This window comes from Nerophis ophidion, linkage group LG12, assembly GCF_033978795.1.
Source record: "Nerophis ophidion isolate RoL-2023_Sa linkage group LG12, RoL_Noph_v1.0, whole genome shotgun sequence".
Classification (NCBI taxonomy): domain Eukaryota; kingdom Metazoa; phylum Chordata; class Actinopteri; order Syngnathiformes; family Syngnathidae; genus Nerophis; species Nerophis ophidion.
The window spans coordinates 4,322,402-4,336,396 of record NC_084622.1 but is presented as its reverse complement, the minus strand read 5'-3'; the positions used below and the strand labels follow the sequence as shown (position 1 = coordinate 4,336,396).

The following is a 13,995-nucleotide window of genomic DNA, read 5'->3' as shown; positions in this document are numbered from 1 at the left end:
GCAATAAGCAGCCATGGCAACCAAACCAAACTCAAGAGGCGTCACAAACAGGAACAAAAGGAGTTGAAAACTAACAGAAAATAACTAAACACAACATGATCCGACCGACGGATCATGACAGTCTAGAACATAGGTGTCAAACTCTGGCCCATTTGCCCCTGAGACAATATCAAATTAACATTAGAACTGGCCCGCCGGTGTTATACAGCCGTGCCGCTGTAACACCGCATTCACCGATTTCCCGGGAGACTCTCGAATTTCATTGCCCCTCCCGAAAATCTCTCGGTACAACCATTCTCCCGGATTCCACCCGGACCACAGTATTGGGGGTGTGCCTTAAAGGCACTGCCTTTAGCGTCCTCTACAACCTGTCGTCAAGTCTGTATTTCCTCCTCACAAACAGCATGCCGGCCCAGTCACGTAATTTATGTGGCTTCTACACACATGTAAGTAAATGCAAGGCATACTTGATCAACAGCATACAGGTCACACTGAGGGTGGCCATAAAAACAACTTTAACACTGTTACAAATATGCGCCACACTGTGAACCCACATCAAACAAAAATAAACACATTTTGGGAGAACATCCGCACCGTAACACAACATAAACACAACAGAACAAATGCCCAGAAACCCTTGGAGCACTAACTCTTCCGGACCGCTACAATATACACCCCCCCAAATCCCCCACTACCAACAAACCCCGCCCGCCCACCTGAGCCCCGACATTAACTGAGCAGTAAAAAGGCCTGAATGGTTGATTTATTCATTGTTATTTTATTTTCAAATGTATTAGCCTGTGTAAAAAGTTAATGTTGATATTTACCTCAGAAGGCTGCAAATACAAAAGAGGCCTTAATTTTTTATTTAAATTTGATTTGATGTGCCATTGATATTTTTTTATTATTATTATTATTTGAAACTTAATTTTGCATGTCACTATAAAGTTATATAAGCCTTGGTTTTTCAATATTCAATGAAAAACTTGTTTGGGTCCCTATTAAAAGATGAATTTGTTCAACCTCGGCCCGCGGCTTTGTTCAGTTTTACATTTTGGCCCACTCTGTATTTGAGTTTGACACTCCTGGTCTAGAAGGTAGGGAATAACACTTGAATAGTTTCTACCTCAGTCCATGCTTTGTTGACTTAGCACAGGATTAATATGTGGAAATGACAAATGGCATATTTAATACATAGAATAGTTTTTATCTATTTATTTTGTTTTTGTTCCATCCTAGATGGGCTGTGACTTAACATTTAACAGTTTTATTGACACACTGAGATGAAGTCTAAGTTAATTGTGTTCTTCATGGTGTTTTTTGAAACTGCCACAATGTTTTCCTCAGAATGTTCAACTATTGTGAAGGGTTTTGTCAAGAATATTATTTGTGATATGAACATTTTCAGAATGTACTATTTTTGGGACAAAGTAAAACAAAGAAAACAATCAGAAGTTGGCGTATTTTTAAGTTATTATGCCACGATTTTACCTGTCCGGCCACGTTTTGATTGATTGATTGAGACTTTTATTAGTAGATTGCACAGTACAGTACATATTCCGTACAATTGACCACTAAATGGTAACACCCCAATAAGTTTTTCAACTTGTTTAAGTCGGGGTCCATGTTAATCAATTCCATACATCCATCCATCCATCATCTTCCGCTTATCCGAGGTCGGGTCGCGGGGGCAGCAGCCTAAGCAGGGAAGCCCAGACTTCCCTCTCCCCAGCCACTTCGTCCAGCTCTTCCCGGGGGATCCCGAGGCGTTCCCAGGCCAGCCGAGAGACATAGTCCTCCCAACGTGTCCTGGGTCTTCCCCGTGGCCTCCTACCGGCTGGACGTGCCCTAAACACCTCCCTAGGGAGGCGTTAGGGTGGCATCCTGACCAGATGCCCGAACCACCTCATCTGGCTCCTCTCGATGTGGAGGAGCAGCGGCTTTACTTTGAGTTCATCCCGGGTGGCAGAGCTTCTCACCATATCTCTCAGGGAGAGACCCGCCACACGGCAGAGGAAACTCATTTCGGCCGCTTGTACCCGTGATCTTGTCCTTTCGGTCATGACCCAAAGCTCATGACCATAGGTGAGGATGGGAACGTAGATCGACCGGTAAATTGAGAGCTTTGCCTTCCGGCTCAGCTCCTTCTTCACCACAACAGATCGGTACAACGTCCGCATTACTGAAGACGCCGCACCGATCCGCCTGTCGATCTCATGATCCACTCTTCCCTCACTCGTGAACAAGACTCCTAGGTACTTGAACTCCTCCACTCGGGGCAGGGTCTCCTCCCCAACCCGGAGATGGCACTCCACCCTTTTCCGGGCGAGAACCATGGACTCGGACTTGGAGGTGCTGATTCTCATTCCGGTCGCTTCACACTCGGCTGCAAACCGATCCAGTGAGAGCTGGACTCATGGTACCATCAATTCATGGTACAAATATATACTATCAGCATAATACAGTCATCACACAAGTTAATCATCAGAGGTTTTACATTGAATTATTTACATTATTTCCAGTACGGGGGTTGGGGAGCAGGGGGTATTGGGGGGCTATCAGTACTTCAGTCATCAACATTTATATCATCTGAGAAATGAACATTGAAACAGTGTAGGTCTGACTTAATAGGATATGTACAGCCAGCAGTGAACATAGTGAGCTCAGAAAGCATAAGAACAAGTATATACATTTGATTATTTACATTTGATTTTTTACAATCCGGGGAGGTGTGATGTTGGTGGGGGGACGTTGTTAGTCTAGGGTTGTAGTTGCCTGGAGGTGTTCTTTTAGTGCGGTTTTGAAGGAGGGTAGAGATGCACTTTCTTATACACATGTTAGGAGTGCATTCCACATTGATGTGGCATAGAAAGAGAATGAGTTAAGACCTTTGTTAGATCGGAATCTGGGTTTAACGTGGTTTGTGGAGCTCCCCCTGGTGTTTGTGGTTATGGCGGTCATTTAGGTTATGGAAGTAGTTTGACATGTACTTCGGTATTTTATAGACTAGACTCAGTGCAAGTTGTTTTACTCTGTTCTCCACCCACTTTGGAGAAGTGGGTAGGAGTGAGGTGTGATCTGGGGTGGACGTCAAAAGCTTTTAGCTTATTTGGGGGACCCTTTCGCGTACCAACATCTTTAAATGATGACAATTCACTAATACTGTAATTGTTATTTGGTATTGTGAATAAACTTGAAACTTGAAAAAAAAAAGCAACCTGACTAGCTTGTTCCGGGATGTTTGGAGTCTAGATTTGAGGGTTTTGGAGATGCTGGGATAGGTTTTACTTCACGTGGCCCCTGAGCTAAAATGACTTTGACACCCCTGCACCAGTCACTACGTTTCCATGCATCAAATTAGTCTGATTCCTCAAATAGTTAGTTTTTTTAGTATTTTCACACCTAAGTGTGAAGTCCAAGTGTTCATGCACTGTCTCTAATGTGACAATTGTTCATACACAGTGTAATTGATTTAAACTTTTATTAGTAGATTGCACAGTACAGTACATATTCAGTACAATTGACCACTAAATGGTAACACCCCAATAAGTTTTTCAACTTGTTTAAGTCGGGGTCCACGTTAATCAATTCATGTGCCTCCTGTACACTGGTTCTTACCACAAAAAGGTGGAATGCCATCTCTGGGTTGGGGAGGAGATATTGTCCCAAGTGGAGGAGTTCAAGTACAAACCCTGTTTCCATATGAGTTGGGAAAATGTGTTAGATGTAAATAAAAATGGAATACAATGATTTGCAAATCATTTTCAACCTATATTCAGTTGAATATGCTACAAAGACCACATATTTGATGTTCGAACTGATAAATATATATATATTTTTTTTTTTGTGCAAATAATCATTAAATTTAGAATTTGATGCCAGCAACACGTGACAAAGAAGTTGGGAACGGTTGCAATAAATACTGATAAAGTTGAGGAATGCTCATCAAATACTTATTTGGAACATCCCACAGGTGTGCAGGCTAATTGGGAACAGGTGGGTGCCATGATTGGGTATAAAAACAGCTTCCCAAAAAAAGCTTAGTCTTTCACAAGAAAGGATGGGGCGAGGTACATCTCTTTGTCCACAACTGCGTGAGCAAATAGTCAAACAGTTTAAAAACAACGTTTCTCAAAGTGCAATTGCAAGAAATTTAGGTTTTTTTGAACATCTACGGTCCATAATATCATCAAAAGGTTCACAGAACCTGGAGAAATCACTCCACGTAAGCGGCATGTCGGGAAACCAACATTGAATGACCGTGACCTTTGATCCCTCGAACGGCACTGTATCAAAAACCGACATCAATCTCTAAAGGATATCACCACATGGGCTCAGGAACACTTCAGAAAACCACTGTCACTAAACACAGTTCGTCGCTACATCTGTAAGTGCAAGTTAAAACTCTACTATACAAAGCGAAAGCTATTCATCAACAACATCCAGAAACGCCGCCGGCTTCTCTGGGCCCGAGATCATCTAACATGGACTGATGCAAATGTGTTCTGTGGTCTGACAAGTCCACATTTCAAATTGTTTTTGGAAATATTTGACATTGTGTCATCCGGACCAAAGGGGAAGCGAACCATCTAGACTGTTAGACGCAAAGTTCAAAAGCCAGCATCTGTGATGGTATGGGGGTGCATTAGTTCCCAAGGCATGGGTAACTTACACATCTGTGGAGGCACCATTAATACTAAAAGGTACATACAGGTTTTGGGACAACATATGCTGCCATTTAAGCGCTGTCTTTTTCATGGACGCCCCTACTTATAATAATAATAATAATGGATTAGATTTATGAGGTGGCGACTTGTCCAGGGTGTACCGTGCCTTCCGCCCGATTGTAGCTGAGATAGGCGCAGGCGCCCCCCGCGACCCCAAAAGGGAATAAGCGGTAGAAAATGGATGGATGGATGGATAGATTTATATCGCGCTTTTCTATTGTTATATACTCAAAGCGCTCACAGAGAAGTGGGAACCCATCATTCATTCACACCTGGTGGTGGTAAGCTACATCTGTAGCCACAGCTGCCCTGTGGTAGACTGACGGAAGCGTGGCTGCCAGTTTGCGCCTACGGCCCCTACGACCACCAACAATCATTCATTCATCATTCATTCACCAGTGTGAGCGGCACTGGGGGCAAAGGGTGAAATGTCCTGCCCAAGGACACAACGGCAGCGACTTTGATGTCCATAGGTGGGAAGCGAACCTGCAACCCTCAGGTTTCTGGCACGGCCGCTCTACCCACTACGCCATTATTTCAGCAAGACAATGCCAAGCCACATTCAGCACATGTTACAACAGCATGGTTTCGTAAAAAAAGAGTGCGGGTACTTTCCTGGCCCGCCTGCAGTCCAGACCTCCATCCATCCATTTCCTACCGCTTATTCCCCTTTTTGGGGTCGCGGGGGGCACTGGCGCCCATCTCAGCTACAATCGGGCGGAAGGCGGGGTACACCCTGGACAAGTGGCCACCTCATCGCAGGGCCAACACAGATAGACAGACAACATTCACACTCACATTCACACACTAGGGCCAATTTAGTGTTGCCAATCAACCTATCCCCAGGTGCATGTCTTTGGAGGTGGGAGGAAGCCGGAGTACCCGGAGGGAACCCACGCATTCACGGGGAGAACATGCAAACTCCACACAGAAAGATCCCGAGCCTGGATTTGAACCCAGGACTGCAGGACCTTCGTATTGTGAGACAGACGCACTAACCCCTCTGCCTCCGTGAAGCCCCGCAGTCCAGACCTGTCTCCCATTAAAAACGTGTGGCGCATTATGAAGCGTAAAATACGACAGCAAAGACCTTGGACCGTTGAACGACTTCTTTTTTTTTAACACTTCCAAACCTTCAACAATTAGTTTACTCAGTTCCCAAAACGTTTATTGAGTGCTGTCGAAAGAAAAGGTGATGTAATCAAATTCATGAAATTCTGAAGTTAATGATTATTTGCAAAAAAAATGTTTGTCAGTTTGAACATCAAAAATATTGTCTTTGTAAAATATTCAACTGAATATGGGTCGAAAAGGATTTGCAAATCATTGTATTCCGTTTATATTTATTTGTGGAGCTCCCCCTGGTGTTGTGGTTATGGCGGTCATTCACGTTATGGAAGTAGTTTGACATGTACTTCGGTATCAGGGAGATGTAGCAAAATTTTATAGACGAGACTCCGTTCTCCACCCTGAGCCAGCCCACTTTGGAGAAGTGGGTAGGAGTGAGGTGTGATCTGGGGTGGAGGTCTAGAAGTAACCTGACCAGCTTGTTCCGGGATGTTTGGAGTCTAGATTTGAGGGTTTTGGAGATGCTGGGATAGGTTTTCCTTCATGCGGCCCCTGAGCTAAAATGACTTTGACACCCCTGCACATGTCACTACATTTCCATGCATCAAATTAGTCTGATTTCTCAAATAGTTCGTTTTTTTAGTATTTTCAACCCTAAGTGTGAAGTCCAAGCGTTTATCCACTGTCTCTAATGCGACAATTGTTCACACACAGTGTTATTGACTGATTGATTTAAACTTTTATTAGTAGATTGCACAGGACAGTACATATTCAGTACAATTGACCACTAAATGGTAACACCCCAATAAGTTTTTCAACTTGTTTAAGTCGGGGTCCACGTTCATCAATTCATGTGCCTCCTGTACACTGGGGGGTGCCTTTTTCCTTTTGTCTATTTCTTTTCCTGTTGACCTTATATGACGTCACACTAGGCATATGTGGCTTTTAACAAGTTAAGAGCATAGCTATGTTATAAAGTCCGCTGTAACACTGGCACAGATTACAAATATGAGCTCTCTAATGGCTATGCTGATGTTAAATAGCAGACAGCTTCAGAAAATGATCTAATATTCCGCTACGGAATTGAGACTACCACCAAGGATGTATCGGGGTGGAGACGGGTCCAAAGTCAAGAAAGACTGTTGGCAGAGAGTTTTATTTAAAATAATTTTGGACAAAAAATCATGAAAACAAAACTTTTGAAATTCTCAAAAGTTCTTTCACATGGCACCAAAGACTTTTTGGATTGACGGAAGGAGCTTCAAATCCCAAGGAAAAGAGAGTTACCAACTGGATACTGTTATGGACTATCTTGTGGAATAAAAAGGTATTGTTAATCAGTTTGGAAATGCTTGTGAAGAGGTTTGTGAACGCTTTATTATTCCCCTTGTGGTTTGCTATACTTGCTTAATTCTCTTTCATATTTTGTTCGAAAGTCCGTGGTCTACATTCTACAATCCACAGAGGCTCTATAGGAGAGCCTACTGACCAACTGCATCTCTGTCTGGACTGGAGCCTGCAGTCCCTCAGACTGGAAGTCTCTGCAGAGAGTGGCGAGGACGCCGGAAAAGATCATCAGGACTCCTCTTCCTCCTATCCGGGCGATCCCTGCCTGACCAGGACTCGGAAAATCACTAAAGACTCCTCCCACCCGCACCAAGGACTGTTTTCACTGCTGAACTTTGGAAAGGGATTCCTCAGCCTGCGTAGTAGATCCTCCAGGTTCCGTAACAGCTACTTCCTTCAGGCCATAAGACTCTTGAACGCATCAAAATAATCCCCTCAATTCCCCCCAAAACTCGCTGGACTATAAAGACAATACAACATACATTCATAAAGGTGCAATACATTTATCTGTACAGTACATTATTTATAGCTGCACCTTCTTTTGTAAATGCAAGCACCTTATTGCTCTTTTATCCTGCACTACAACCAACTAACGATATTGTGTTCTTATCTGCGCTGTAGAGTTCAAATTTGAATGACAATAAAGGAAGTCTAAGTCGAAGTCTACTTAAGCTGACATTCAACATTTCCTTAGTTACCTTACTAAATAAATCTCGGTTTCTTGTTCCTACCATCGATGCACTTGAAAATGTTCTGTTCTTTTGATTTAAGCAAATAAACAGTTTTGTCTTCATTACAATTGTTGCTACGTTTTTAATGAATGGTATCTGCCTCCAGCTTTGATCCTGTGCTGTGAGGCTGGCGAATGCACGACACGAAGGGTCCCTTTGGCCGCAAACCCCGCTCAAAAGATCCGGTTTCCAATTGCATAATCCAGGTGTGGTAGTCAGACTTTTAAAAAACCAAACACAATCAGTTTAAAGTGTTACCATTTCCATATTTTGAACTGAACTGAGGGTTGGACTCTGCCAAGGCTGCCCTTTGTCACCGATTCTGTTCATAACTTGTTTGGACAGAATTTCTAGGTGCAGTAAGGGCCTTGAGGGGAATCCGGTTTGGTGGCTGCAGGATTAGGTTTCTGCTTTTTGCATATGATGTGGTCCTGATGGCTTCATCTGGCCAAGATCTTCAGCTCTCACTGGACCGGTTCGCAGCCGAGTGTGAATCGACTGGGATGAGAATCAGCACCTCCAAATCAGAGTCCATGGTTCTTAACACAAAAAGGTGGAGTGCCATCTCTGGGTTGGAGAGGAGATATTGTCCCAAGTGGAGGGGTTCAAGTACAAACCCTGTTTCCATATGAGTTGGGAAATTGTGTTAGATGTAAATAAAAATGGAATACAATGATTGGCAAATCATTTTCAACCCATATTCAGTTGAATATGCTACAAAGATAACATAATTGATGTTCAAACTGAAAAATATTATTTTTTTGTGCAAATTATCATTAACTTTAGAATTTGATGCTAGCAACATGTGACAAAAACGTTGGGAAAGGTGGCAATAAATACTGATAAAGTTGAGGAATGCTCATTAAACACTTATTTGGAACATCCCACAGGTGGGCTGGCTGATTGGGAACAGGTGGGTGCCATGATTGGGTATAAAAACAGCTTCCCAAAAAATGCTCAGTCTTTCACAAGAAAGGATGGGGCGAGGTACACCCCTTTGTCCACAACTGCGTGAGCAAATAGTCAAACAGTTTAAAAACAACGTTTCTCAAAGTGCAATTGCAAGAAATTTAGGGGTTTTTGAACATCTACAGTCCGTAATATCATCAAAAGGTTCACAGAACCTGGCGAAATCACTCCACGTAAGCGGCATGGCGGGAAACCAACATTGAATGACCGTGACCTTCGATCCCTCGAACGGCACCGTATCAAAAACCGACATCAATCTCTAAAGGATATCACCACATGGGCTCAGGAACACTTCAGAAAACCACTGTCACTAAACACAGTTTGTCGCTACATCTGTAAGTGCAAGTTAAAACTCTATTATGCAAAGCGAAAGCTATTCATCAACAACATCCAGAAACGCCACCGGCTTCTCTGGGCCCGAGATCATCTAAGATGGACTGATGCAAAGTGGAAAAGTGTTCTGTGGTCTGACAAGTCCACATTTCAAATAGTTTTTGGAAATATTTGACATCATGTCATTCGGACCAAAGGGGAAGCGAACCATCCAGACTGTTAGACGCAAAGTTCAAAAGCCAGCATCTGTGATGGTATGGGGGTGCATTAGTTCCCGAAGGCATGGGTAACTTACACATCCGTGAAGGCACCATTAATGCTGAAAGGTACATACAGGTTTTAGAACAACATATGCTGCCATCTAAGTGCCGTCTTTTTCATGGACGCCCCTGCTTATTTCAGCAAGACAATGCCAAGCCACATTCAGCACATGTTACAAAAGCGTGGCTTCGAAAAAAAAAAGTGCGGGTACTTTCCTGGCCCGCCTGCATTTCAGACCTGTCTCCCATCGAAAATGTGTAGCGCACTATGAAGCGTAAAATACGACAGCAGAGACCTCGGACTGTTGAACGACTTTTTTTTTTAACACTTTCAAAGTTTCAACAATTAATTTTCTCAGTTCCGAAACGTTTATTGAGTGCTGTTTAAAGAAAAGGTGATGTAATTAAATTCATCCAATTCTAAAGTTAATGATTATTCGCAAAAAAAAAACGTTCGTCAGTTTGAACATAAAATATGTTGTCTTTGTAGCGTATTCATCTGAATATGGGTTGAAAAGGATTTGCAAATCATTGTATACCGTTTATATTTACATCTAACACAAACTTCAAACTCATATTGAAACAGGGTTTGTACCTCGGAGTCTTGTTCACGAGTGAGGGAAGAGTGGATCGTGAGATCGACAGGCGGATCGGTGCGGCGTCTTCAGTAATGCGGACGTTGTACCGATCCGTTGTGGTGAAAAAGGAGCTCAGTCGTAAGGCAAAGCTCTCAATTTACTGGTCAATCTACGTTCCCATCCTCACCTATGGTCATGAGCTTCGGGTTTATGACCAAAAGGACAAGATCACGGGTACAAGCGGCCAAAATGAGTTTCCTCCGCAGGGTGACGGGGTTCTTCCTTAGAAATAGGGTGAGAAGCTCTGTCATCCGGGGGGAGCTCAAAGTAAAGCCGCTGCTCTTCCAAATGGAAAGGAGCCAGATGAGGTGGTTCGGGCATCTGGTCAGGATGCTACCCGAACGGGTCCCTAGTGAGGTGTTTAGGGCACGTCCGACCGGTAGGAGGCCACGGGGAAGCCCCAGGACACGTTGGGAAGACTATGTCTCCCGGCTGGCCTAGGATTGCCTCGGAATCGCCCGGGAGGAGCTGGACGAAGTGGCTGGGGAGAGGGAAGTCTGGGCTTCCCTGCCTAGGCCCGACCTCGGATAAGCGGAAGAAAATGGATGGATGTTTTAGAAATTGGACTTATTTAGTGCATACTGTATGTTTCAGCATGTGTCCCTTTTTCTGGGATTTTTCAACTTTTGACAAGTTTCGTCCATTTTGCTAACTCAATATGAGTCCCAAAAAGACAACAGACCGTTGTGAGGGAGAGGGAAGTCTGGGCTTCCCTGATTAGGCTGATGCCCCCACGACCCGACCTCGGATAAGCGCTAGAAAAAATGGATGGATGTGTGAGAAATTGGCGGAAGAAGGCACCCCCACATCCGTGTGGACCCAGTTATGGGGAAACAACAACCCAAGACCTCAACGGTGGAACAGGCGGAGGATGATTGCTACCCCGATGGACCATGGAACGGCTGGGATGGCAGATGAAGGCTGTGGCAGAAAAGGGTCCCCAGTCGTCTTGGACTCTATGCCACTGGACCCTGACCCGAATCTGTCAAGGATCGTGTGGTGGAAACAGACATCCTCCATTTAGGGATAAAGTACATCCCTACCAGGGGGATCGTCATACCCGTTCGAGTGACCGCCGATAATGATGACTGTATAGTACTTTAAATAATGTTCAAAGTGTACAAACCTTCACTAAAATATGGACTATTGTCAAGGCTGTAACCCTTTATTTATGGTAACATTGTTTATGGAGAAAGTGGCTTTACTTCACAGATGAACTTTTCGATTTTTGATCCCTGGTTGAGAACCAGTTAAGTTTGTAGATCTTGGTTGCACCCTAATACAACAAAATACCTATTCAAATAACACTGCTGTGACTTTTAGTCCCACAATGAGTGTATGGAAACTTTTGACACACAGGCTGATCCCAGGGCACTCAATCAAAAGGCTGTAGCTTTAAAAGCCACTGATCCAGTGATGAGCTGAAGTGGCCCACCTGGGGCAGCGAGCAGACTGAAACAATGAACTATTTGCATATTGCATGTTGCCTCCATCTGGCCTCAGTCCAGTCTCTGTGAGGCCTGACCTTCTCTTTCGCCCCCTTTGTCACCCCATCCTCTAAACGTCCAGCTGCGTCCTCCCAAACAACAATGTCTACTGTTTACCCCTCGGCTCAGTCCACCCGCTCAATGCAACTAATGTTGACGGGCAGCTCTTCAATCTCAGGAATCAATTATTATGACTCTTTCCATTAGGGAGCCACTTGTGCCCCCGCTTCTTTGTAATCAAATGAATCATTTGCCGCTTGATCGTTCGCCACCGACGCTAATCCACCGTAATCACCTTCCACTCCCGACAGACACTTGGCATTAACTTGAGGGGAACACTGGATAGTAGCGAATGTGACATGTTTGGGATGATCGGTTTGAAATGACATCACCCACTACCCACTGCTTTTTTGAACACCCGTTTCTACTTCAACGCAGTAAGTAAGTACACTGGACAAAAATATAAAAGCAACATTTTTGTTTTTCTTCATAAGTTGAACTCAAAGATGTAAGACTGACTATATACACTAAATACCTATTCCTCTCAAATGTTGACAAATCTGTCTAAATCTGTGTTAGTGAGCATTTCTTCTTTGCCAAGACAATCCATCCTACCTCATAAGTGTGGCATATCAAGATGCTGATTAAATGGCATGATTATTGTACAAGTGTGCCTTAGGTTGCCCACAATAAAAGGCCAATCTGAAGTTTGGAGGGCGCGTGCAGTTGGCATGCTGACTTCTCTACCATAAACTGCCTGCAAAGGTGTTTCAGAGAATTTGGCAGTACATCCAACCGGCCTCACAATTGCAGACCACACAAGCTCAGGACCTCCACATCCATCAGGGGCACCTCCATGATCATGAGCTGCGACACTTGGCTTGCAAAACTAAATAATTTCTGCACAAAGTGTGAGAAACCATATCAGGGAAGCTCATTTGCATGCTCGTCGTCCTCACCAGGGTCTCAACCTGACCCGTCGTCCTTACCAACTCTATTGGGCAAATGCACAAATTCGATGGAAGTGTTCAGCCCGGATTTTACTGTACAGTCGGGTGGGAGAGCGGTTTGCGGGCAATGTTGTAAATCGAGTGGCCCATGGTGGGCGTGGAGTTATGGTATGGGCAGGCTTATGTTTTGGACAGCGAATGCAAAGACATTTTATTGATGGCATTTTGAATACACATAGATACCATGACTTGACAATCAAGACACACTGGTTGCCAAGAAGGCTTCTTTCTATGCTGGCCTTGCCTCTCAGTCGAGGCTGGATTTTTGTTAAACGCTGTGGAGAGGGGGCGTGGACTGCGTGCCTGCCGCGGAACGGGGTGTGCAAGGACCAGCCTCGAAGACAGCGACAAGTGAGTGGATGGTCCCGGTGAGCCTTGTTATTTAATCACCTGTTGCCTTCATTAGCAACAGCCGGACGAGGCACATAGTTGTCGTTGGCGTGGGAGCCAGAAAGAGAGAAAGACACATGAACCACCGAGACACACTAGACTGAAAAGAACGACAATATATTGCTGGAAAGCAATCGTTGGATGAAAATTAAAGACTGTTACCTCAGACAAGAAGAATCTTTGAGTCAGGAGAACTCACAGGAGGGCAACCTCGACAAACGCGTTGTGTTTGGATTGTTTATTATTATCCTTCTACTTTCATTGCATTTATGAGGCCTTTAACCTACATGAAAACTCCTGTGTATCCTGTAACTACTTGGTATCAGATCAATTTATACATTTGTGGTATCATCCAAAACTAATGTAAAGTATCAAACAACAAAAGTATAAGTGATTTTTACATTTTAACATAAATGTAGATAGAACATGATAAAACAGAAAGTAGGCAAATATTAACAGTGAATGAACAAGTAAATGGGGTATAGCATGGTTGGTAGAGTGGCCGTGCCAGCAACTTGAGGGTTCCAGGTTCGATCCCCGCTTCTGCCAACCTAGTCATTGCCGTTGTGTCCTTGGGAAAGACATTTTACCCATTGGCTCCCAGTGCCACCCACACTGGTTTAAAAATGTAACTTAGATATTGTGTTTCACATTGTAAAGCGTTTTGAGTCACTAGAGAAAAGCGCTATATAAATATAATTGACTTCATTACACTAGATTAATTATACATTTTTACAGCTTGTCCCTCACAATTTTGACACAATAGAATGATAAATTACACACTATGTTACAGCATACGTCAGCAGACTAATTAGGAGCCTTTGTCTGCTTACTTACTAATAAAAGATAAGTTGCCATGTATGTCCACTATTTTATTTAAGGACAAAATTGCAATGTGGAACATTTGTTTAATGTACCCTAAAATGAAACCAATAATGTCATTTTTTGTGGCGCCCTTTATTTAGAAAAGTATCGCAACACATTTTGGTAACAGTACTAAAATATTGATACCGGGGCAACACTACTCCACACCAT

At 43.6% G+C, this 13,995-nt stretch overlaps 1 protein-coding gene across 1 annotated transcript in view; it reads right to left on the bottom strand.

The window, feature by feature from the left end:
• Positions 1-12,235: 12,235 nt before the first annotated feature.
• LOC133563738 (protein kinase C-binding protein NELL2-like) overlaps positions 12,236-13,995 on the bottom strand; it is a 142,336-nt gene continuing 140,576 nt past the window's right edge. Inside the window, exons 6-7 of the mRNA XM_061918036.1 lie at positions 12,366-12,460; positions 12,236-12,317 (exon numbers count right to left, since the gene is read on the bottom strand). Coding sequence (XP_061774020.1) covers positions 12,236-12,317; positions 12,366-12,460 — 177 coding nt within the window. The remainder of the gene's footprint in view (positions 12,318-12,365; positions 12,461-13,995) is intronic.